Source organism: Lichenostomus cassidix, chromosome 4 (assembly GCF_008360975.1).
Source record: "Lichenostomus cassidix isolate B80296 chromosome 4, HeHo_3.0, whole genome shotgun sequence".
NCBI lineage: Eukaryota > Metazoa > Chordata > Aves > Passeriformes > Meliphagidae > Lichenostomus > Lichenostomus cassidix.
The window spans coordinates 39,084,031-39,106,163 of record NC_139484.1 but is presented as its reverse complement, the minus strand read 5'-3'; the positions used below and the strand labels follow the sequence as shown (position 1 = coordinate 39,106,163).

The window sequence follows — 22,133 nt, the reverse complement described above, 5'->3', positions numbered from 1 at the left end:
ATACCTTATGGCACTAAATATATACTTGTACTGTTCTCGAGACCACCACACACAATTTGGCTTTCCTTTGCCAAAACTAAAATAAGTATGTTCTGCATAAAGAAATAAGCCACTGCCTTTTCCCCATGCCCCTATCATTCTAAGTAGTGGTAATTGCTCCTTCCACCTGTTATACGCATTTTTTGGCTACAAGTTCTGTGCTGACTGCAAAGCAACTGATGCTGAGGGACAGAAAGCACAGGCAAGTCTGTAAAAGCATGGCTGGGATGTGAGAATTCTAAATTAACTTTTAAGTAAATGCTATTTTACTACACCAACCACAACTATTACTCCAAATAATAGAGATTCTAATATGACTTGCTAAAGTATTTAGAGGGCACTAAGAAAATGTTACCTCAAATTTGATGTTTTATGTTGCAGTATTCATCAATAAAGAAACAGTTTACACTGTTTAATTCAGAGATGTAATTAGTCAAATGTGAGCTGCTGTAAAAATCTTCCAGTACAACTGATCAAATTCTTTAACAAATTTATAGCAAAGGTAGGGGCATATTTACTCACACATATCTGAATGCTGCTCATACCTGTTTTCCAGCTTGTTTCAAGAGTTTCTGGAAACGTTCATCCTCTAACACACACAGAGGAAGGTCTGCCTCTCCTCTACCTTTCATTTCCTCGAGCTTTTGTTTAAGGTCCCGCAAGGCCTGGAGCTCATCATTCAGACGATTCTGTCTTGTGCGTGACGCCTGCAGGTCCAGCTCCAAGTCCAGGGAAGTGCGCACAGAGCACTCCTGCGCAGCTCTGCGCGTGATGGGCTGGCAAACAGGCTGAGTCGTTTGGGAGACACAACAATAACAATTATCACCTACAGAGGCTGGTGTAGGGCTTGACATACTACAGTCAGAAAAGCTCCAATATTTTAGGGGGTTTTTTTACCAGTCCTTTTTTCTAAAGTCAAAATTTCACCTATCCTGGAATTTTTCTTTTGTCACTACCTAAAATAAATTCTTCAACCAGGTGCACAATGATTTATTTACAGGTTAAAAACAAAAAACCCATTCTGATTCCTGGGATGACACTGCCAGGAGACACAGCACTACACAGAATTCCCCACAGGTTTCAACTACATTATTTATTTTTGTAAATGATTGTTTTTTCAAGGCCTAACCAAACACATAATGTTACAAACTCTGTAAACATGCATTTCTTCAGCATATTTCACATTATTTACTGTCCTTTCACAGTGACTTTTTGCATAAGTAAGTCAGGCAGGAGAAGCCATCTCAGACTATTCAGTATCACAGACTATTCTTTCTTAGGCAAAATGTAATCCTGCTACCTGGTAACAAGGCTTCCAAAGGAATATTTTTCTAGTTGCAATTAAGATTAAAATATAACTCTCTACATTTATGTAAGAATTAATTTTGTGCAAGGGAAATAGAATCTTACTCTCTTGTCCTTCAATCCTTTTGCTACTTGAATATTTTTGGTGAAGGGTAAACTCCCTTTAAAAGGACATCCAAATTCTTGAAATCTTTGCACCAAAGTTTGCTCAAGATGTATATTGCTGGTGTTGCCTTTGTGCAGCATAGGCCACCTTGTGTCATTTTGTAATATTCAGGTTCTTCAACCCAGATCCCTTTGACAGTAACTCAAGTTCAACAACAAATGCCATGATGCCGAGCATCAGTGTCTTGCTGCTGACTTCAGCCACAACTAAAACAACACAGGTTTTGTTGGAGGGGGGATGACATTGGACTGAGACACTGTGTTGAGATTTCAACATGAAACTACAGGACATAATTGTGGTACCTGTGTTGCATTTGCTGAAATACTTAAAATAAAGAGTATCTTTTATGTCAGTTGGTATTCCTGCTCTGCCCATACCTTGTTTTAAACCAGGTAACATAGCACATACCCATTTAACTCTCAGGCTCCGTCGTTCAGTGGCGTTTCTCACAAAGAGAGACTTTTTGGCCAATGTGGAGCTGTCACTGTCACTGCGATTCAGCTGTCAAAATGTACATAACAAACAGATATAAAGCACTTTCATATACAAATACACCTGCACTGCTCTAACCAATCAGAGAACCTCAGTGTTTATATACATCTAGGTCATATTCTTAGTATAAAGTTAACAAGTCTGCAACTAGATAAAGTATCTACTCTCAATTTCTAATCCTACACCAAGACAACCACAGATCTTGCTGAAGGAATAGTACAGTGACTCTTTCAGAATGCAAGGAAGGTAAATATGATTATTAAGTACAGACAATCGTTGTCTGGCTGCAGATACAAACTATGGATTTCACTTACCTGGGGCAGGCTTTTAACAATTTTACTACAGGGAAAGTAAATTACTGTAGACATGCACCTGTTCAATATTTTTTTTGTATTTTTGTATTGTTTTTGCATATTTGTATTGTTATTGCAATAAATTGCAATAATATTGCATTACAATATTGTTATTGTAACAGCATAGGTGTGCCTACAGCTTCCTTCAGAAGCACTTCCAGCTTCTTAAAATTATGTGCCACAGGTCAGCAGTAGTTTTGTTGTAACTTTAGCATTATTTCATACACATCAGTGCAGAATGATTGTCAGGTGCCTCAGCATCTAACAGGTAGTAGATGCTGAGGCACCTAACAGGTAGTAGATGCTCCAGGGAAAACAGATGCATCTCACAGCAGAATATATATTTTATGTCTTCAGGAAAAGACAAAAAAAGGAATCATTCCGCTAACATTTCAGTAAGCAAAGCCAGGGCTCTAGAGTGTGCTTACACAAGACTGATGAGAGATGAGGGTGGGAAATACAACCTCTTGCAACACGAGTACACCTCTTGAGAGACAAATCTGTCTTTTCACCCTGAGCCACTACTGGGAGCTCACCCCTGGATACAGAGAGGCGGCCATCATCACTAATGTTTTTTAGGCACTTTTCAAGGGACATTTTTAAAAGCACCAACAGACTTTGGTTCTGTTTACTAGGCCTCAAAGATCTCTGTGTTTTCTATAATATCATATGACAGTAGGTGCTCTCTGAAAGCCAGGCTATCTCTTCAGATTAGAGAGCAGCTGGCTGTTCACCAGAGTGTATCCAACAGGTGCTTTCCTCTCATACAGCACCATAATGCAAGGAAGGCTGGATATGGCTGTGATGCAAGCTGGGAACTAGGACTGGGGAGACCCCAGCTCTTCAGCTTTCCCTGTGAACTTGCATGCAGCTGCAGTGCCCACTCTGGAGCCCCTGAGAGTGGACAAGTGTTTCTGACACTGCAAAAGATTCATCTGTGCACACGTTCTTTTCACAGGGTACTTTGCTTCCAGGCAATACCATACACAATGAGAAACAGAATGGTTGATTCAGGGTAAGGTTTTTTCGGATTCTGGATCTTGGCAGCAGATATGTAGCAGTGTTCAAAGCTACAAAACATCAATACTTTTCCAGATGCAAAAACCTCAGGAGTTTACACTAACTAAACTACCAAAGCAACTAGTTTCACTTCTTGTTGGAGACCTACATAGGCAGCAAGCTAAGGTGATACTTTTTTGCCAATTCTACTAATATCCATTTAGGAATTAAGTTCCAGCACAGGAATTAAGATGAAGGCGAGCTTCTGAATTCAGCCAATTATCTATCCAAATTATGTGAAGATTGTTAGAAAACAATCTGCTGGGTTTCATCCTGGAGGGTATACAGAATATTTAAGTGTGTAGGTATTGACTTTGTTTTTTTTTTTTTTAGGCCAATGAGAATCACAGAGAAGTGATGAACTTCAATGTTCCCAAATGATTAAGGCAACTGCCTCTAACTGAATTAAAGCATAAGTATTATTTCTTTTTTTTTAAATACATACTTGTATGAGTAACCTGTAAAAACTACAGATCAAAATAAACAGCCTTTTCTAGGGTATCTGTGATTAAAATCTATAGAGCTGGTAATCCATGTTTAAACACACGATTTTCTCAGTTGGTTTAGCAGCAACAAGACTCACAATTTTTTTTTTTTTTTTTGTATGCTACCGTACATCTAGTGAAACTGGAGAACTTAGCTGCCAAGGCCATGTTTAAAACCCAGCCCTGAGGCAGCGCTTGCACATCTTTCAAAGATGCAATTACAGCAGGATTTGGGCTGCCTAGGTTTAAAACCAGTTGAGATACAAAGCGAGATTTAAAAATGATGACTGAGCTCTTTCCACACAGTTACCCTTAAATGGTTGTATTATTAAAATATGGTAATGCAATGGCATTTTACAGTGAATTCTATTTCATGTTGTAACAAATTATTTTGCTGTGAGAGTGCTGGAGTTGCTGACATGCAGGGAAACACTGCAGACAGTCAGCACAGGCATTTGCGCTACTTCTCTCCAATAGGATGTATTTTTGCCCTAGTAGAGGTGTTTTGCAAGAGTGTGCAACTCTGCTGAAAGTCAGTTCTACTTTGCATCAGCTCAGATAGGGAAAGACTGTAGAGAAAGCACAGGCTCTGCCTCTCGCAGGGAAAATTGGTACATAACTCACTGTCATTAATGCTTCATTCCCAAGAAGTTAAATGACTCTTTAGTTAATAGCTCTTCATTCCAAGTGTTTCTGCTCTTACCCTACAGATGTACTGGTTCCGCTCTCCTGGAGAGAAGGTTTGGGAGCGCACTATCATGCTGTTCCTGACAAAGGGACGCTGTCTGGAGCTCCAGCTGGCTCTGTCCTTGGGCCGGACTGGTGCGTTCTCATTAACCGACTCCTCGGTGTTAGTCTCTTTATCAACCTAGGAAAAGGCATTTCATGTAAAAGACTTACTATAACCAGATCCATGCCACCACATAGTTTTTGTGCCTTTGGATTTTATGAACATTTTCATCACTTTGCAATGGATGGAAAAAGACCAGCGGCAAAAAACATCTTGCATTTACAGGGAAGCTATTCTAAGTAAAGAAACACAAACTTCCCAAGAGGCTTAACAGTGTGTGGAAAGGCTTTGAAGGTACTCTTTGTAGCCAGTAAAGACGAAGCTTTTGTAGAAAGGCCTTTGCTGCCTGGCAGGTGGTTTGATGCAGACACAGTGCAATAAACATTTCGCTTTGCCATTTGCAGATATTATGATTATTTATTTTTACTTGTTTGGTATTTGCAGAAGAGCAAGGTTGTGCAATGCCAGAGATGGTGCCTGTGCACACTGAAAGAGCGCAGCTGGCAAAGTTACATTGCCCAGGTCCTTCCAGACGTATTGCCATATCCCCAGGCCTCAGCAGCAGGGCTGCTTTATGGCAATCTCCAGAGCTTCACCAGCCTTGTGAACCCAGGGAAAAGACCCTACTGGCTGCTGTTCCTCAGCACAGCCTGCTGTGTACTACAGTTGCCCCACATGTGCCACAGGGAGCCTCAAGTGCCCCCATCCCCCTGGGTGGCACAGCCTGTGCTTACTTCCATGCTGCAATCATCCTGACTGCTGGGTTAGACCAAACTCTGCAGCAGCTGGAACATCCAATATTACTGATGTGCACTGGGGCTTTTTCTTCAACTTGGGTATTTAATGATGCTCATGGTTTTCCAAGTGCAGGTGATAAATACAGTGACCTAAATAGCACAATTGCAGTCCCAGGAGGATCTAGCACACAAAGATCTATACTGTGGCTGGTTCTGCAGTGGAGTGCTGTCTTTCACTCATTGTCTGGGTCCACCCAGCCCAGGCTTAGCACAGCACTTGTGTGCATGCCTAACCTTCACATGCTGTCCTTGCCATCTCCCCATGCCGAGTTAGGGCTTTGATCCATATTCACTTGCTACCCAGCAGACTGTCAGTCCTTTTAATACCACAGCCTTAGCTCATTTGGCATCTTGCCACATTAATTGGAAGTTAATTACAGTTTTCAGCAAGTCCACTGAGATGTTAAACTTTTGTATTGTCACAAAGTTGAAGGAACAAGATGTCATTCTTTGTCTTTTTACCTCTGCTGTTTTACAGAACTTGTGGGTTTAATACATGCAACAGTATTTGTATTAAGATGCCAAAAGGTTCTAAAGATTTTATTTCTGAGAGTGTCCTAACACATCAGTGATATGCTTACTGCACATTTACTAAAAGTGCTTTCAAGAAAGTGGAATATAATTTAAAGACAACAGTTACCAAGAACATGGGATTAGAATTTTCTTTGTGCAGTGTGTGGGTATAATAGTACAACAGTATACACAGTTTTAATACACATTTTGGAATTTTCTCTTCGTTAATCTTGGGTCCCTTTTGCTGCTAAGACAGTTTTTGTATTTCACACCCTAAGATAAAGGCAAAAAATAAGAAAATTCCTGCATTAGTTTCAAAATCTTGATCCATGTAGTGTGTTTACCCCTGTTTAGCAGATGGATCAGAAGAAAAAAAAAGGAAACGAAACAATGATGTGCAGAAGTATTTTAAATATGCACAAGCTGAAGCTACTGAACTGCTCTTGTATTTTGAATATTATCTGTATGCAACAAAAAAATTGAAGATAGAGAGTCTTGGTTAATTGTCCTGGACTTAGAAGTTCTGCCCAGCATGTGTGTCCAACTTCATAGTTCAGGAGTGACCACGCCAATTTTGTTACACATACATACAGCAAAGACCACATCAAATTGTAAATGCATAGATACAGCAGAGCAGACTTCTATATTAATTGCTCAGAAATAGATTTTTAGACACAGTAAGATACTGGCGGAATGTGAATTTTAAGATATTCACCAGTGTTAGTATTACAGCAGCTTGCTGGCTTTCATGTGCCTCATCAGTGTTCTCTCTGTTCTTGTCTTCATTTATTTCTGGTGCATCCATAAGTAATCCCATGTCATCAGTACAGTTGCCTTCTACTGCCAGCTTAATGCCACCTTCCTCTTCATCCACAATTTCATCAGAGGCCTCTGTGAGCATCTCTAGCCTGTATGAACAGAAGTGGCTCAGGCTTATTCTGAAATTGAAAGAAGTTCACCAGAGAACAATACCAGAAAGCCCAGACCTGCACCCATGTATAAAGTATGCATTTTCCTGACAGGGAAAACAACTATCATCCAAATGCTTCCACTAAGTTCATGTGAAGGCCCATTTCATTCCTGCCTCCAGCAAAACCCAGCAATCACTACTACAGTTCACCTTCAAGGTCGTTATGACAACACTGCACTATATTCAATAGTTGTAATGTTGATAACATCGAAGGACTTCTGTTATAATAAGTTCATAAAACAGAAAAGCAAGTTTCCCCTTCCCCCATAATAAAGTGTGTATTTACTTCTATATACTGCAGCTAAGAAATTGCACAATAAGAGAATTCAAATTGCAATTTAGTAAGAAATCTGTTTCTTGGGAAAGTTCACAATTTCTTCAAAAGCACGACCAGCAGTGGAAGCACACCCATGCTGACTTTGTCAGACAGCTGCTCTCTTCACACAAACAAATCCTATTAGTTACTTGTTACAGTTAATGGAACTATAATACTTGATATTTTGCTACATCTCCAGTGGCTTCACAGCCCAAGTGGTTTCACAGGAAGAGGTACATGGAATGGAGCAACATTGGCAGTAGGAGTTCATAGAGCAGCCAAAACACTGTAAACCCAAAGGAACATGAATGAATTGACCACACAAGAGAATAAGACTTTACTCCAATTTCAGTGGTGGTGAGGCACTGGAACTGGTTGTCCAGAGAAGCTGTGGATGTCCTGTCCTTGGAAATGTTCAAGGCCAGGTTGGATATGGTGTTGAGCAAACTGGTGTAGTGCAAGGTGTCCCTGCCCATGGCAGGGGTTTTAGCCTGGATGATCTTTAAAGGTCCATTTCCAACCCATACCATTCTATGAATCTAAGATCTCCAAGGGTACAGCCCTTTTGTTAATCTAAGAAAAGGAAGCATGAGGTGAACCATTCAGGCATGAGCAGTAAGGGTGGAAAACTGGCTTTACCAGTCTTCCTCAGAGGCCCTTTGCTCCTGTTCCTTCTCTTCATCTTCAGCCAACTCTTGTTCTACTGCTTCCAGCTCAGCAGATGTCCTCTCCAGCAGAGCTGACACAGCATCCTGCACACAAGGAAAAAGGTGAAACCAGAACTGAATGATACATAACAGGTAAAAAAATGACAACTCTTGCAAGAGCTGCATTACCCTACTGCTCCCTAATGTCAGCAGAAACAATGACCCCCTGACCACAAGGATAAGGGGTTTGAATTGTCAGTGTATAGCACATTGAATGATTATTTTTATAGAGTAAATCTCAATGAAAACCAATTGGTTTTAAAATTATAATGCAAATACGCTCCTGTCATCCTTCAACGTATTTTCTCTTCTTCCCTCTCATACTTGGAATGTTCTCAGGTGAAAAAAGGGTGCTCTTCAAAGTTACATTTTCTATGCAGTTCTCTTAAGAAGGGATTAAAACAGAAAAGCTTATTTAACCAGAAGAGTTAGTATGTTTTGCATAAACAGCATTTTCAATGCAATGGTTTAAAGTATGAGGATTCAAAAAACAGTTAATAAATAGCAATTTTTCAGGTGTGCATGTGAAAATAAGTTGTACACTTAAGGAAGCTTTTCAATAATATTCTTTCTAAAAAGAAACACAGCTGAAATGTTACAAATTGGGAGTGCGATTTTGTTTCCAGTAAGAGCATCTTCTCTATCCCCGCTGGCTAACAAGTTTGCCACCCCATACAGGCTCTACTCAAAGTCACGCTAGACAAAAGTGCCTGCAAAACCTTGGACCTTCAGCGGAGGGCAGCTCACACTTTCGAATAACTACAATGCAACAGCACAATTGGAGTCTCTGGCTTTTTTCTTGCTATCACAGTAATAGCCAACACATTGCTCACCAAGTCCAGTGAGTCCAATGACTGTGACTGCTTGCTTAACAGAAACATGTATTCGTCATTTTGTTCCTTGGGTTTTTTGCCAGGAATCTGCTTGCAAGGCAACAGGTTGTGCCACAGAGTGCAGGTCTCATCAGAAAGTGATAAATCTGCCAGGCTGATCTGAGTCCCAGCCTGCACAAAGTAAGAAATGGGAAGAAAATTATTTAAACTTGTTCTGCTTCCTACAAAACAACTGAAAGTAAATTCTACTGTACTTACCATGTAAAACAGGCAGCAGAAATTTGACATGAACCTTAATTCCCTTTAACTGTACAATTTCCCATTTCCATCCACTTCCAGTTCAAATAAACAAATAGAAGTACATGGAAAAGTCCTTAATATTTTCCATTTTGCCATCTCTTATTTCAGCCTACAGAATTTCTCCCCATATGCATACATCCTCTCCCCCCCATAGCACAGTATTGCACACACCTGCTCTAGTGCATTCACTAATGAAAACCTGTGCAGCACCAACTTGTGGGGCAGCAAGTGTCACATGATTTTTCAGTTGTCCCATCACAAAAATCATCCATATGGCAAATAATGGATGACCTTTCTTGCTCTAACCAGAGAAGAAAGAGATGAAAAAGGCAGTAAAAGAGATTAAGAAACCCTTTCATTTGGGCAAGCGCCAACATCCACTGAGTTGGTACACTGGGAAAACTTCTGAAGTACTCATGTTTAGGCTGTGCCTTGGAGATTAAAATCCTCTGTTCTTTGGCAAAGCATATTATCTCCACAACTACTGTGCTGCATACATAGCTCTTGCCAAGACTTTGGTCATATTGCCCAGGGCTTTCTGCTGGGGATGGTACTCCCAACTCTTTTGTTTGATCTTGTGAATAACCGTTGTCTTCGCTGGGGTTTTCTGTTATTGTTGAATCCTTTCTTCACCCTTGTAATCCTGCATGATGTTCCATTTGCGTTCTGTTGCCCTGCCCTTTCCTCCGGGGAAAACTCTTACATACTGAAAAAGGCCAATACATTTCCCCGGAATTAAGCTAACTTTTACATTTCTGAAAGTGAGAGGCTGTTTCACAGTAGCTGGAGCTGATGAACCGTAGCAGATTCCAGCATCCCTTCTGCATGTTGTAACTGAAAAAGTATCACTGTGCTACTAAAATCCCTCTCATGGTGAAAAACTAGACTTGAATTGTACTAGACCATGCAAAAGCAATTTGGAAGTAAATGAAGCATCACTGATTTGGTGATGACTATGATTAACAACAAAATTTAAAGTGACAGCTTCCAACTGACAATCTATAAATGTCATGCCTTTTTATTATTTTAACAGATCATAAAGACCAAAAAGGTGTCCATCATATAATCTAAAATAATGTCCAAAATGTAATTTAGATAGTTCTTTGTGACAAGTTGTGATAATGAGGGTTTGCTTTCTGTTCTGGTTTTTTTTTACCATGGCTTTTCTTCAGCTTTTACGTTAAAACCTAGTGTTATAGTAATGTTGCATTGGACTTTATGGGGGTTTTATGTACAAAATAGCAAAAATGGAATATCAATTTGTAATTAAAGGGTTAAGGTAGCATTAGAATTATCAAAACACCAAAACAGATTCTGTACCAGGAATTTCAGAGAAAGGCAGTATTTTAAGTACTACAGCAATACTTTGTCTCCAAGTGCTGTGGAATTTTAGCAGCCTTGACCATCAAAATAAGAGGGGACACTATAAACAAATGCATGCCAAAAAAGCACCAGAAATAAAAGTGCATACCAAGCATTCTTCCCGACGACTTCTACTGACAGCACAAACATCTACTCTCAGTGTCTTCTGTAGCAGTGTTACTTGAGAAATGGCTACTCTGAATATCTCGTTGAATAAAACGGTTTCCATGGCAGGATGAACTTTAGTGCGGAACAGACAGCTGATATCAGTGGAGGATGGAAGTACTGCTACTCTAATATACCTGCCAGAAACAAAACAAAATCTTTACCTCTATTTAAACTGGCACTTGCTGGTGATGCATGATAGAAGTTCACCCCATCAATTTAAGGACTGCATAGCAAGAAAATGGAACAGCAACTTATCAGCAGAATGGAAAAAAGGTGACAAAGATGAGTGAGAAATCCTCCCTTGCAGAAACATTTCCCAAAAGGGAATTTTTGTGCCTGGTTAGGTAGTAGCAAGAGAGGTAGCATTTTCTGACTCTATCCAAGTTTATCCTCTAGTTTAGTACTGTAAAAAAAGAAGATCATGTCACAGATGGGAGGAAACATGACCTTAATGTTAATTTAAAAAATTAGAAAAATTGGGGTGGATGTAAAAATTAAACTCTTAGAAGGATGCAAGCAGCATTGAAAAGCAGTGATGGCTTTTAATCTTTTGAGGAAACAAACCAAACAAAAAGTCCAAAGAAAGCAGAAAACTAAGGAAAGGAAGAAAACAGCTAGGGCCATAGTTGCTTAAGATCAGTTTGTAACATATTAAGTGAAACTTGGAAGAATGCTTCTTGCAAGTCTAAATTTAAGCACAGAGAATAACTAGAAGTTGTTACAAGGCTGCATTCTTTTTATGTACCAAATATGAATGGATATTATATGGATAAAAGTTGCAGGAGCTAACTTACAGGTCTCACTTTAGCAGCAGCTTGAAAGAGTAGAGACATTTTTAATGGAATTTGTATGTGCTATTTACCTATTGCACAGTTTCTCATGCACACAAATGAGCACAGGAATAGTTTCACATCTTTTCTGTGCCTATCCATTAGCCTGTTTCTGGTACTGGCTTTACATGTAAATGGCATTCACGGGAGAACAGAATGTGATGAAGCTGGCTAAAGCAAGAAGAAAGAGTGGGCCAAAGTAAACCATTCTAGAAAATACTTTTTCTCTTGTAATTTATAGTAATACTACTATTTTTTTCTGATTTCATGCACAGTTTTGTTAATTTTATTAAAAGCTTAATTTTACATCAGTTAAATCTAAAGAAATTAGGTCTGTAAGAAATTTGATTTTTACTTGAATTTGGGCATAGTTTTTATTCCCCAATTATGCCAAACTTCTTGGGATAAAGAGCAAAATCTTTATCTTGGGATAAAGAGCAAACAATGTAAGTTGTTTGGTTCACTTGTATAGTCTAGATAGCAGGTATCCACCATTTTGACATGCCAATCCCAAGTGAAGTGGTAGCATTTTGTAATTCCAGTAATGCTGCTGCTGTATTCATATAACTGTAGATGAGACATTTGCTCTGAAAATGTCTCTGAAAACAGTCATTCGAATAGACTCAGCAATTAAAAACATTTATAAAAGATGTAAGAATAAAAGACAAATGGAAGGAAAAGTATGCTTAAATGGTGATTCACTGGAACTTTCTTTTAGTAACTGTTTGCCAATTTCAATTGGCATCAGGCCAGAATGAAGGGTAAACGAAGAAGTGAAAACTGAATTCTTCTCTCATTTTGTTTTACAGGAGTGGCTACTTTCCTTCTAATTAATAAATTTCAAGAGTCAATCAATGCCTCAGATTTTGCTGTGACAAACCTATGACCTCTCAACTGATGAAAAAGTGACCTTGACACAGTAACTTTTCAACTATGCTCTACCTAGGCTGTAAGTGAACAGCTTTTACAGTATCAGTAACACCTCATGTCAAATCTATTTCTCCATATGTAAAGATTCAGTAAAGTCCTAATTTATCCAGCTGACGTTCTAAGAAATGCAGCTACAATGTAGCATCATTTTCCAGACCAAATTTTTATTATTGTATGTATCTGTACAGAATTCTACGTGACAATTGCACACAATTCCAAGTGACAGAAGAAAATGCTATTTGCAAGGTCCTGCCTTCACCATGCCCCTTCTTCCTCCTTGTTTTGTGTAGCTTTAATTTCATCAAATCTCTTTTACCAGCAGCAGGTTTGGACTAATTACAACTTTTTGTAATTACAACTTCACACTTTAATTTCTAAAAAGATGCCAGCTCTGACCTAGCTTTATGTTACTAAATATCTTTTTGATGTTCTCCATTATCTATTTTTCCCTCTCACCTGTATCACTTTATTCTTCTATAGTTTTTCTGTATTCTTGTGCTAAATGTTAGTGGACTTGGAAGGTCACCAGAGGAAAGACTGAGGTCAGAGAAGGAAGGATAGTAGTAGAACAACCATTTGTTATTAAAAAAAACAAACAAAAATCCAGCAAGCACCCAGGCCTCTATCCTTAATGCATCCTTTCCATACCCAATGGCTTCCTATTTATCTGCCAATCCAATTTAAAGTAATGGGGTACAAAGGGAAAGGTACCAGCAAGAAAACCAAATTTTCCAAGGATTGGTTATGTCCTACTCCAATCTTATTAAGCTTTTCAACAGTTTAAGGTAGTCTTACAGTTTGTCAAAAAGCTCACTCAAGTACAAGTGTCCCCAAGGCAAGTTGTATTGATTTGTACAGAGGAGAATTTTGGATTAGAAACTCAGTGGTAACATATTCAGGCATGTCTGTTAATTTTCTACATATGATTTGCACTGCAATTTACTTTTAGACTTTGCATGTTGGTCCAATTTGACCCAAGAACTAATTCTTAACAGAGCTCCAAGCTCCAGTTGTTAGGGATGGTGTATCTCACTGTGACTGTGCTTGTCCACTTGCACTTTATTAAATTATCCCTTTGCTTTAAAATCTCACTTAAAAGACAAATACTACTTTAAATACCTTTTTACATCAAAAAGACACATAAATGTAAAAAGACAACATTCTGAACTGAAAGGATGCCAATGTATCAAAAGAATGTTTTTAATAACTACAGCATAGCTGTTTTGCACTCACAAAGCTACAGGATGTTTAGAAGCACTAGATGAAACACCATTTAATAATCCTTTTTATTCCACTTTAGTGGAATGTGCAAATTGCCCAATAACTTCCTTTTCTTACAGCATAGCTGGAATATGAAAAAGCTAAATACTATAACAGGTTGAAAGATTTTGTATGTATTTCAGTGTTCTTAAGCCATAAATTAACTGATTCCGTTAGATAATTTTTACAATTTATTATTATACTCTTATATTTCAACACTACTTCTCAGTGATTGTTTGACTTACACTTTAGAGCCAAGGGGGACAGAAAACGCTGGAAGGTTTCTAAGCTGTACTATAATCACCACAAAACTTGAATTGCCATGGTCATATCTGTTAAAGAAAGGACAACATGAGGGAAGTTTACTATTCACAGTCATGTATAAACAGAAATATTCTCTTTGCTGGTCACTCACCTGAGTCCTATTTGTACCTGAGCAGCCTCTAGAGGTGTTGCATCATCTTCACTATATACAATGTCCTCCGTTTCATTTGGTCTGGGAAAACCAAGCATGTACTCAAATTTAGGAAAATTATAGTTAGCTTTCAGCAATAATTAAGGTATGCATACAAAGAACATATATCCATTCTCCTAAACACAGTGATTTCATTACAGCATGCACTCCAAATGAGAATTTCAGGGCCTACACAACAGCAGTGCTTCTTTTAGGGATAGTCACTGCTGGAATAGTTTGACAACTGCAGCAATGATTCAGAAAGGCCTTAGGCTGATTACTGAAGATATGGTATGGCAATACCATATAAACTAGTATGAAGAATCCTATAGAAATTGTCTGGTCAAAAAATATCAGCAAATACATTTCTTATACCCTGATCACCCCAGTGAACATTAAACCTCAACCTGGATTATTTTAATACCAACATTACAACAGAGTTTTTTCTTGTCTTTTCTATAGCTGCCTTTTAAAAAAAAGAAAAATTAAAAAAAATGCTACACAATCTGAAAAATCCTAAACAAATCAAGAATAAAAACAGTAACTCTGAGTAGTGTCGATAGAGTCACATGGCAGAATCTGCATAGTTTAAATCAAGCTTTTCTCTTGAGAACACTTCTAGCAAGGAAAAAAACCCCAAGAGTATAAGGAAGTATATTAATGCTATTCAACCAAGTTGTAGAAGCACAAAATAGAACCCAAATCAAACTTCACTGTTTGGCAAATATGCCTTCCCTTCCATCTGAAAGTACAAAGGCAGGGCTGATTAACAACTTCTGCTGGTACTATGTAACTGGTCATAGATATATTTAGATTTTTGGTAGAAAGACTTGCATGATTTCTCAAACCTACTGTTTCATGGAAGCTTCATAGACACCACTATCTCCAGCTACAGACTCATCAGACACAGCAGCAGATACACAAGCTGTTTTCTCCTCAAGCAGATGACCAGCTGTTCTTGGTAAATCAACACCTACAAAAAGGAAAATAACAAAAATTTGTCCAAGAGATTAATAGTCAGAAAGAGAGATGAGCATAGCTTAGAAAGTTGTCAAGTTGAAAGCGGTGACCCTTAACTGAGTATCACAGAGTAGTTTTGTTCCATATCATTAAACATTCTGAGCCTGTACTGCTGTTACCACATATTCTGGCTACAGATATAACCAGACTGATGAACTTGAAAATGTACTATTATTCCTTCCCAGAGACAAAAGACTCCTATGATCACCCTTATGTGTTGAGCTAGCTATTATCGTTCATTATCAACCCTCATTATCCTGATCCTTAAACCTGTATTTGCCATGTTCACATTCAGCATTGTAGTAAAACTTCAGCTACATGCCAAGTGCTTGCCTACTGTTTATTAAATATTCAGAAGTCAGACAGACACCCTCTCCCTAGTGATATAACTGCTAGAAATAAAATCCCCTCTGGTTTACTATCATCAAAAACTTTCTATGCTACAGTCTCTCAATGACTACTTAGCTTTAATCTTCAACTTGCATTCATATGCTAGTGTCGTGCCGTGAAGCCACATTCTGCAGCACAGTAAGCCGAGGGCCTATGCAGTCCTTTTATCTGCCAAGGGGTGAGGATATTGGTATGCATTATCACCCCCAGCTGAATCATGACTTTACATCCTGTTAAGATGTTAAAATTTAAGGCTCCAGATTAGATGATTGATTGCTGCATTTGTGCTTTTATTTATGGCAGCAGGGATGCTTTTTCCTTGATGATGAAGTGCTCTTTCCCTTCCCCCCACCATGAGAGGGGTGAAGGTGATGACATGATTTATTGATTACCCTTAGGAATTACCATGGCAGCCTGAATTGACTTTGACAATGACAGAGACTGACTGTGGAAGAACTACATGATATTCCAACTTGGTTTCTGACAGCAGGGACATGTGCAGAGCAGCAAATATCTCTATGGTTCACCTGTACAGAAAAGTCAGGGACAGCCAGAGAAGTAGGTGAACATTGCATCTAGAGAGCCAATGCAGATTACATGACGACAGGAGCTGTACTACCTTTGAGTCTTTGTCTATGCCCAAGTTAAGATTCAGCAGTACTCAGATCTATAGTCTTGTAAAAACCTAAGTGTGTGGGCTGAAATTTTCTATGCAGTTTTAGTGTCTCCAGCTGAGTTTGTTCAAACCCTCCCATTCAGCATCACAGCAGTTTCAAGAATGAAATTGGAGTAGAAACCCTGAACCAACCCCAGATGTATGTCTCTCACTGTTAATGTACTGAAGTCTCCCCATGAGGCCCATTTTGCTGTGGAAACCAGAAGTATTGAAGTGTAATTAGTTAATACCTGGTTTTTCAAAATTCAAATACTTGTTTTGGCAGCCTTTATACAGGTTTAAAGAAAATTTGTATTATACATATGATGCTACATGAGGAAGTATCATTATGAAGAATCACAGGATGGATTTAGACTTTAAAATCATAACTACTGATACAGTCTTAAAAGACAACCTGACAATATCCAGAATAAGAGGTCCTCAAAAAGTTTAAAAATGCTATACAATCACAGAGTGCCTTTGAAAATAATGATCTATAGAAATAAATTAAAACAACATAAAAAAAAAAATCTGATTCCACATTGCCTGAATTGTTCCCAAATGCCAAGCCATTTTGAATTCAGTTCTCAGACTAGGTGAGTTGCAGCCAAATTGCGAAGACAGACTGAAAATTGTTGTTAATTTGGTAAGGATATGCTGCTGAAATAGAGGCAGGAAAATTAATTATTGTTTCAATCATTTGTAATATGGTTCTAAAGTAAAATAACTATGGTGCTACACTATCCTAAAAAGACAAAGGACAAAAATTCCCACCAAATTCCCCTTCCACGTTTCTTCACTTTGCATTTCACAGGTTCAGACCATCAGGACATGAGTCAATTTCTTGTTTACTTTCTTCACAGTGGAACAGAGTGGGGACTACCAGTTTGTACCACACCTTTCTCTTCTGGTGCCACATTGCTCTGGCCAACATTGAAATTACTACAGTGCGGCAGAAAGCTTAGACAACAGATGTTATAACCGTTCCTTGAAAGAGTTAAAAAAATAGAAGCGAATTTCTCATTAAAATATGTAACTGTATAAGTATGTCCAGGTACTTTTATTAAAAATTGGAAAACTCCAAGCATAAGGGTTCAAACTTGGGAACAAATCTGGACAATGCATTCTCAAGAGATACACTGTATTTATTCTAAAACATCCAAACTCCTGAGTTAGCTGCTTCCTTACCAGCTCAAAAATACAGTTGGAAGTGCTAGGGGCTGACCAACCTTCAATTAGGGCTGCCAGTGCTCAGCACTAGTGGAAATCTGTCTCCCTCAGTTCTTCCTTGAGAAAACAAAGCTACTGCGTAACATGAACACGAATGGTTTGCAACATACTTGAAGACAATGACACAGAATGACACTAGAAAAGAATAAATGTACAGAGAGAGCACAACATGCTGTCAGCCCTAACAAAAGGCAATAAATCGAGCGCTTTAAGGCTGAGCGTAAGCCGTCAGTTCTTGACAGCTAGGATTTTTGAAATTCTGGCTCTGCCAAAGGTTTTGACAATATAGGATGATTACGTATGTTGCATGGCTTTTACTGCAGACCAGAAGTGGAATTCATCACACCTCAAAGTTAACTACTTACTAAGGATACCTTCATAACTCACAGTCATTCATCTCTTCTTCCTTACAGGGAAGTATGCATGAGGATGAGATGGCTCATTCTTTTGGAAGTTACCCACAGATTGCAGGGGGAGCCTAGACTAAATTAGGAGCTCTGTTCTAACTTGGATAAAAAGCTAAAAGCTGTGAAATCCATGTTAAAAATGGGGAAATACTCACTGTAACTTATCTTTCAGTGACAGCAGGCTCAAATAATTTGATACATATACACAGATAATTCTGAGTCCAGAAATCTCTTTTACTGAGGATGTCAGTTTTAACTTACTCTTCAGTGAGGAACAAAGTATCTGATTTTAAGATATCAAAAAACCAGCAGAGGGTATTTGCTCTATATCCATACATCCTGATAAAAACCTAGGAACACCATGCATGCTCCATGCCCTTCAAAATCCAGCTCCAGGTTTTTGTGTTATTGTTTTCATGACAGATTGCAATACATGAACTTTCTTTCTGAGACAGCTTTTGAAAAATGTAGACGGAATCAGGGTGATTGCAGCTATCTGCAGCCAAAACTAGAAGTTAGGTAGCATCTCTCAGAACTACTGACAACTATCCACCACAGCAAGTGTATGCTGATCAAGATCTTCTCCAGTTACACAAGGTATCACCTTCATTTCAGGAGCCAGCTGTTAATCTTCATGTTACATATACATTTGACATTTTTTTAATTACCTGAACTTCCTTCATGTAGAGAAGGCAGAGGCTGCCTAACATTTAGATCTTTATCATCTGTAGGAATCTGAGATCCTGCTCTGGCTTCAGAGTCCAGTAATATTTGGTTCTCACAGAAGCTAATGCCTGCAAAATCACCTGAAAGGTCAGAGTCTTCAAAGTCCGTAGTGAGGTGATGCAGAGGGGAATTTTGAGCTGACATGGAAAACGCAGCTTCTAAAACCAAGGGGGAGCCTGGGGGGGACAAGGAGGAGAGTGAGGATCTAGAAGACAGTGATGTCACAGATTTGGGAGGTTCAGTCAATTTGGGATGGTCTGCAGCTGAAGGAGAGTCACTGTAACCCAGTCTCCCATGGGAACTGACCACTTCATTTTCGTGAATAGTAGTGATAGGCCCCGAAGGAATGTAAGCAGTTTTTTCTTGTAATATGAAATCAAGTTTGTACTGATAGTCCAAATCTGTGATTTGATCGCCTTGGTTAAAGTAGAGATCTGTGGAGCTGAGTGAGTTCAGCGACCCTCTGCTTGAGGTGTTCAGAGATCCTCGACTGGATGCCAGGGATCCCAGACTGCTCCCTGAAGACACAGATAATGTACTGGCTGAGAGGCTGCAAAGTAAGCACAAACATATTCTAGTGTTACTAAACTAAATCAGCACAAAACAAGGAGAGGGAAGCTTGACTGAAACTGCCCTGTAACAGTTTACAACCAAAAGCTGCTTGGGGCATTATGTCTTTTAAGCACCCATACCTGGCTTAGATCAGTGTGCTCAACCTGCACACTGCCAGGCTAATTTATCCAGCTTATGGCCATTACCTGAGCCTCTTTTCTTCTGGAGAAGGCTGCAGATTTGACAAACTGGTCCAACAGTGACAGCAAACTTCTCAGCTGTTCTATCCCATCAGAAAGCTGTTCCACTCCGATGTGGGTGCTCATGTGGTCAATGTGACAGCACAAGGATCCCCAAGATGGAGCTTGTGACAGCAGAGGAGTGTTGCCACCTCTAGAGCAATTCATGCAGCCTACCCTCTGCCTAAACAACTGGGAAAGATGCCAGCTGGAAGACATCTTATAGCAGAACTGCTTCCCATCTGTATGGCAACACACACTCTACATGCACAGTAAATCCAACTATATAAAGTATGGCAAAGGCCATAACATGCAATCTTGTCCTATTGCTAATAGGAGATAAGGAGTCCTGCCAGGCCAGAGAAACTGAGTGTCACTGCCTCAGTTCTGGAGGACTGCTGGGAAAAAATATCAGGAAAAATAATTCAAGCAGGCCTTTCTAAACACTTAAAGTTTTTGTTTACTGAACAACAATGGTACTCATCTTAGAAAATTTACTGAAATTCTGCAAGTACACCAGGTTTGCATGGTGACAAAATGCTTGAATCTGTAACACTTGCATTTTCTTACTTCAACAAATTTTGCTGAGCTTGCAGCTAAGAGAAAAACCTAAGAATGAAGTTGAAACATCCAGGTCAACCACCAAACAGGTTTTACATTATGTAGTAGTCTCACCTCCTAAGCTGTGAATGCAAATAGGTAGTTAACTTTGTAGTTTCTTCAAGTTTCTGTACCAACTCTTTTCTTCTCTCCTCCAATTTCAATCTGCAAAAAGATGTACATATTAGTTCAGAAAAGCATTACAGAATAGGCTAGAACACTTCATAGATAAAAAAGAAACAAAGTGAAGATCCCTCATTTTTTAATCAGGTTGCCAGTGACTAAAATCCAAAATACAGCATTAGCTCTTGGTCCCATCATAAAACCCCAACTGCTTCAGCAGAGTGACTTTACCTGCAGAATACCAAGCACTGTAACAAAGCTGTTGAGTGTACAAGCAAGCTGAGGGTTGGGACATTCACACTGTACCAAGGGGAACATGCACCCAATAAAAGAGTAACAGATGAGCACTGGGAAAATAGCTGCAACTTCAGGATAATAAGATCTGCACTCACACAGTTTTTAAAAGCCATGCTGCAGACTGCCTCTTCACTTAATATAGTATCAGGAAGGAAAAAAACCAACAAAACCAGAAAAAACCCCACCAAAACAAACAAACCAAAACCAAAAAGAACACTTATACCAGTAATACCAGTATTAGTTTTGTTATTTTGAAGTTTGAAATCAAAGCACTCCCTTTAATTTCAGAATCTTCATATAAAGACAAAGCACAGCAAATCAAAGCAGCATTCAATGAAAGCTTCTGAGATTATGGACCATATTTAGGAGTCCTTGGTAAAGATTTCTACATTCCCAACAGCTTTGTCAGCACCTCAGAGGCACACAACTTTATAATGCTCATCATCACGTTCACCTTTATGAGAAAGCAGGATTTATTGCCTCCTGCTTTGTTATTTAGCCCAGCTCTAAAGCCACAAAAGGGGAACTCTCCTATTCCTTTTAGCTGGCTGCAAGTAGAAATGATTCTCTAACCTTTAGAGTGATTTTTTTCCCCCTTTTATAATTCCCTTTTATCACTCCATTTACACTAAATAAATTGCTTTCTCTCAGTGGATTCAGCTACAATCCTCCTGTAGTTGTGGATTACTATATTCTCCTCCAACCTTTGCTCAGTCAACTGATACATGTCACAAGTTCTCAAGCAACTAATCTGAGAAACAAGAAATTACCTCCCCTCCTTTAACAGATTATTAAAAAAAAAAAAAAAGTAGATTCATTCTCAGAAATGGTTCCTTGGCCTTCCTGGCATCTCAAGTATGTGTAATTAAAATTCAAATGCAGAGAACAGTTCAAAGAAGAAACAAACATCAACCATTATTTTCTTTCACAAAGTGAATTAAGTGAATTAGATACTTAAGAGTGCCCAGAATTCACTCCCTTTGAATGTCAGATACCAGCAAAAAGACATTAAGTTCCTGATTCAGCAAAGCATGAAAAGCACTTGCTAACACCCATGCTTATTCAGCGAGCCACTCTGGGTTATGCAAAGGTGAATAAGTTACTCTGAGGTCAACCAGGGTGTGACTTCCACTCCACTGCCCACACCACATGTGCTTTCACACTGCAGTGATATGTTCATCTGCCAATACCTGCTAAGGCTGTTAAAAGCATACACAGAAATTCATTCTTCACTCAGGAAGACATACACACAGTTTTCCACACCAAGAATTATGCTCATCTATAGTATCAAACACTGTTTCCTATCATTTTACCATTTATCATTGCCTTCTGTCTTATTTTAAAGCGTAATCTATCCTTTTCTCAAGTAAGAGTGCTCTTCACTAGTTCTGTGGTTTTTCAGTAGTGAACTATCATTCTTTTTCCTCAAGGAAAAGGCACAGAAATTGCTCTGTCTTCAACTACTAATGGTAGAAGACAAAAGAAAATAAAAGCTTAGGAATTTCTCTGACTCAAGTCCTCAAAAGACACACCTACAGCCACCTCAAGAGAGACACTATAGTAACTGAGTTTGTACTATTGAACTAAAAGGTATCTTTGGTTTATGTCTCCAAAGCACAATCACCAGTTTGTTTTCTTTTACTCTCTTAAGGAGGTTGATAAAATATCATTTATCCCTTTTAATTTAGCACCTGAAAAAAATTTCTTTCCTGGAAGTAATTTGATCTACTAGCAATTAAATACAAATACTAATACCTGCAGGCAA

The 22,133-nt window shown here is 38.8% G+C and overlaps 2 protein-coding genes across 5 annotated transcripts in view; one reads left to right on the top strand and one right to left on the bottom strand.

Moving 5' to 3' along the window:
- WWC2 (WW and C2 domain containing 2) overlaps nucleotides 1–22,133 on the bottom strand; it is a 95,432-nt gene that overhangs the window by 9,651 nt on the left and 63,648 nt on the right. For both annotated transcript variants that reach the window (XM_085058737.1, XM_085058738.1), the window contains exons 10-21: nucleotides 20,024–20,113; nucleotides 18,500–19,107; nucleotides 14,982–15,102; nucleotides 14,091–14,171; nucleotides 13,921–14,007; nucleotides 10,597–10,789; nucleotides 8,826–8,996; nucleotides 7,925–8,037; nucleotides 6,715–6,907; nucleotides 4,603–4,767; nucleotides 1,919–2,011; nucleotides 585–827 (exon numbers count right to left, since the gene is read on the bottom strand). In XM_085058737.1, the coding sequence (XP_084914863.1) occupies nucleotides 585–827; nucleotides 1,919–2,011; nucleotides 4,603–4,767; nucleotides 6,715–6,907; nucleotides 7,925–8,037; nucleotides 8,826–8,996; nucleotides 10,597–10,789; nucleotides 13,921–14,007; nucleotides 14,091–14,171; nucleotides 14,982–15,102; nucleotides 18,500–19,107; nucleotides 20,024–20,113 (2,158 nt within the window). The remainder of the gene's footprint in view (nucleotides 1–584; nucleotides 828–1,918; nucleotides 2,012–4,602; nucleotides 4,768–6,714; nucleotides 6,908–7,924; nucleotides 8,038–8,825; nucleotides 8,997–10,596; nucleotides 10,790–13,920; nucleotides 14,008–14,090; nucleotides 14,172–14,981; nucleotides 15,103–18,499; nucleotides 19,108–20,023; nucleotides 20,114–22,133) is intronic.
- The window catches only part of LOC146438277 (uncharacterized), an 89,931-nt gene that overhangs the window by 58,464 nt on the left and 9,334 nt on the right, over nucleotides 1–22,133 (top strand). The window contains exons 4-6 of one of the 3 annotated variants that reach the window (XR_014851725.1): nucleotides 3,314–3,370; nucleotides 3,748–3,830; nucleotides 4,610–5,086. The gene's annotated coding sequence lies outside the window, so the exon portion shown is untranslated. Of the gene's footprint in view, nucleotides 1–3,313; nucleotides 3,371–3,747; nucleotides 3,831–4,609; nucleotides 5,087–12,294; nucleotides 12,435–22,133 lie in introns of those variants that run through there. The other 2 variants (XR_014851726.1, XM_085058743.1) reach the window with 2 other exon arrangements.